We start from the raw sequence: 3,778 nt of genomic DNA on the forward strand, positions 1-3,778 counted from the left end.
TACTGCCTTCATTGCAGGTATGTAATTTTTTGATAAATTTATTTCAGCAAGTGATATCTCATCACTTGCTGAAACGTTATATTACTTCAATTCTTCTTAATACTTTAATGAAATTACCTTTCTTTCAAAAAAAAAAAAAAAGGTCAATTTGGTAGGAATTACCTTTTGATCGTGTTTTTCTTTCACAAAAATCATGATTTTCAAATAAAAGTATTTTGACATCTTACTAGATCAGCTCTCGTGAAGAGGCGTAAACCATAAGCCAATATGGTCAAGTTCCAATTAAAAAGGAGCGCCAGCAGAGGGAGGAAAACCCAGTGCTCTTTATCAAACCAAATCTGTAAATGTCCAACACATGCACAGCACCCTTTTCAATTAGAGACAGAGAGAGGTATGAATTGGTTGGAGCAATATCGTCAACGTTCAATTAAGATGGCCAGCTGGTTAGAAACTTCAGCCATGGGATCAAACCGACGTATCCATCCTTCGTAATGGAAGCATAAGGAGAGAGCAAGACCACAAAATCCTTCACGAAGTTTGGAACCGTACGGAAACCATAGTCAACATTCAAACAAGGCATACTTTTTTGAAGATATATATTTAAGAAAACCACTCCAACAAGGCATTCGCCACCTTAGGAAAGGTAAGGATAACTATCAAGCCAAATCTATAAATACCCACTACCAATGGCTTGCTATAACCGTAAGTGAAAGTCTTCAAAGAGAGAGAGAGAGAGAGAGAGAGAGAGAGAGAGAGAGAGAGAGAGAGAGATGGCATCCTTTTGCAAAGGTATGGCTTGATGACCATATATTATTCATGTCACATATATAGGTGTATTGCATCAGAACGAAAAGGTTTGTTCTGTAAATTGTAAGTTATTCATGTCATGTAGGTGACATGGTGAGTCTTCATTTTGTTCTTCGTTCATTTTCCAGCTGTATCTAAACCACCCCACTGCTCGGGCAAATGCTTTGCTAACTACTTGCCCTGGCCCGGCCCCTGACCCTGACCCAAGCCATGTGGCTGCCACCTGGAGAGAATGGGACCCAAACTCACACCACGTGGCAGCTACTTGGGACGTTGGACAAAACCTTTTATGAATTACGGTAGCCACCTTTTGATATATATATATATATATATATATATATAAATGTATGGAAAAGAACACCCTATATGGTATCATAGAATCAAGAATTGCATTAGTAATAGAGCAAAACATTTTATTACCCTTCTTTGTTTAGAAAAAACATGAAAAGAATTGATGAGTAATCAATTCCTAGAAGACGTAATACAAGGAGCCCTCTATATCAAACATCTATCCTAGAGCTGCCCGCCGTGCCTAGATCTTGATTGGGTCATTTCAGCAAGTCTAGGGTCTTTGTGGGGCAGATTTGGACTGCCCCAATTTCAGTGCAGTTGTATGGCTTTACAGTAACTAGCAATTGTATTATTTCATTGTTTTGCTGCTTTTCTGCTGGACCATGTGATGCTAATGCGAGGGAGATGAAACAATTTTGTTGCAGGTAAGAGCTCTTGGCCAGAATTGTTGGGTAAGTATGGGCAAATTGCAGCAACCACCATTGAGAGGGAGAACCCTAATGTGAAGGCCAATATTGTTGAAGAAGGTACAAGTGTAATTGAAAATTTTCGCTGCGATAGGGTATGGGTTTGGGTTAGCAAGAGGGATGGGACAGTTATTCAGGTCCCCCGTATAGGGTAAACGGGAGGTTTCTATGTAATAACATGCCGACGGTAACTGAATAAATTGGCTTGCTATACAATGTCATGGTTGTGTTACAACAACCTTGTGAGTGCCAATAAATTGCAATAAATTAAAATTATTTTGGAAATTTGTTTCTCTAAAATCATGTACTGGATTCATAATACAAACTTGTTTCACTATTCATAATTACCTATTAAATGTTGTATGGTTGGTCCAGCTCTTTAGATATTGATTTCTCAACCGAACCTTCCCTTTGATGGTACTCTCTCTCTCTCTCTCTCTCTTGAGTGAAGGAAAAAATTTAATAAAAGGATAATAAGATCATAAGATAGAAGAAGGGAAACCAACCACATTCCTAAAATGCTGGTGAGTGAATAGGTTTTCTGCACCTTCATCCAAGCGAAAGCTACTTTCCCTTTAAAGGGATCCGAATCCAAGTCCAGATTCGAATAATATCCAATGAGGTAAGGCTGAAACAAAATTCAAAATATACATGACAATCATGAATACAGTACAAAAAAAGGACAAAAAATGAGGATCTGGAATACCGACCAGGTGTAGTTGTATTATGAATAATTTTGGGTCAGACTCAGACATGGACTGTGTCGTTCAAGGCCTTCTGCTAGCCGTCTTTGTAGGTAAGGCCCGTAACAATGGCTTGCTATAACCGTAAGTGAACGTCTTCAAAGAGAGAAATGGCAGACATTTGCGAAGGTATGGATTGATGACCATATATTATTCATGTCACATATATAGGTGTATTGCATCAGAACGAAAAGGTTTGTTCTGTAAATTGTAAGTTACTCATGTCATGTAGGTGAGTCTTCATTTTGTTCTTCGTTCATTTTCCAGCTGTATCTAAACCACCCCACTGCTCGGGCAAATGCTTTGCTAACTACTTGCCCTGGCCCGGCCCCAGACCCTGACCCTGACCCAAGCCATGTATGGAAAAGAACACCCTATATGGTATCATAGAATCAAGAATTGCATTAGTAATAGAGCAAAACATTTTATTACCCTTCTTTGTTTAGAAAAAACATGAAAAGAATTGATGAGTAATCAATTCCTAGAAGACGTAATACAAGGAGCCCTCTATATCAAACATCTATCCTAGAGCTGCCCGCCGTGCCTAGATCTTGATTGGGTCATTTCAGCAAGTCTAGGGTCTTTGTGGGGCAGATTTGGACTGCCCCAATTTCAGTGCAGTTGTATGGCTTTACAGTAACTAGCAATTGTATTATTTCATTGTTTTGCTGCTTTTCTGCTGGACCATGTGATGCTAATGCGAGGGAGATGAAACAATTTTGTTGCAGGTAAGAGCTCTTGGCCAGAATTGTTGGGTAAGTATGGGCAAATTGCAGCAACCACCATTGAGAGGGAGAACCCTAATGTGAAGGCCATTATTGTTAAAGAAGGCTCAATAGTAACTCAAGAAATTGACTGCAAAAGGGTAAGGGTTTGGGTTAGCAAGAGGGATGGGACAGTTATTAAGGTCCCCCGTATAAGGTAAACGGGACGTTTCTATGTAATAACATGCCGACGGTAACTGAATAAATTGGCTTGCTATACAATGTCTTTGTTGTGTTACAACAACCTTGTAAGTGCCAATAAATTGCAATAAATTAAAATTATTTTGGAAATTTGTTTCTCTAAAATCATGTACTGGATTCATAATACAAACTTGTTTCACTATTCATAATTACCTATTAAATGTTGTATGGTTGGTCCAGCTCTAGATATTGATTTCTCAACCGAACCATCACTTTGATGGTACTCTCTCTCTCTCTCTCTTGAGCGAAGGAAAAAATTTAATAAAATGATAATAAGATCATAAGATAGAAGAAGGGAAACCAACCACATTCCTAAAATGCTGGTGAGTGAATAGGTTTTCCACACCTTCATCCAAGCTAAGCTACTTTCCCTTTGAAGGGATCCAAATCCAAGTCCAGATTCGAATAATATCCAATGAGGTAAGGATGAAACAAAATTCAAAATATACATGACAATCATGAATACAGTACAAAAAATGAGGATCTGGAATACCGACCAGAGCTG

General features: G+C 38.6%; 1 protein-coding gene and 1 long non-coding RNA gene across 2 annotated transcripts; both read left to right on the top strand.

Annotated features, from left to right (window-relative positions):
• Positions 1-728: 728 nt before the first annotated feature.
• On the top strand, positions 729-1,968 carry LOC149810901 (inhibitor of trypsin and hageman factor-like). Its single transcript, XM_089994087.1, has 2 exons — positions 729-789; positions 1,524-1,968. Exons 1-2 carry the CDS (start codon positions 771-773, stop codon positions 1,718-1,720), a joined length of 216 nt encoding a protein of 71 aa, XP_089850213.1. The 5' UTR covers positions 729-770; the 3' UTR covers positions 1,721-1,968.
• Positions 1,969-2,374: 406 nt separating this feature from the next.
• Positions 2,375-3,452, top strand: LOC149810902 (uncharacterized). The gene is made up of 2 exons (XR_016428963.1): positions 2,375-2,437; positions 3,037-3,452. It is a non-coding gene; the product is annotated as an uncharacterized LOC149810902 (long non-coding RNA).
• The last annotated feature ends 326 nt before the right edge of the window (positions 3,453-3,778 follow it).

This window comes from Nuphar pumila, unplaced genomic scaffold (assembly GCF_984573655.1).
Source record: "Nuphar pumila unplaced genomic scaffold, dmNupPumi1.hap1.1 HAP1_SCAFFOLD_175, whole genome shotgun sequence".
In the NCBI taxonomy this organism is placed as follows: domain Eukaryota; kingdom Viridiplantae; phylum Streptophyta; class Magnoliopsida; order Nymphaeales; family Nymphaeaceae; genus Nuphar; species Nuphar pumila.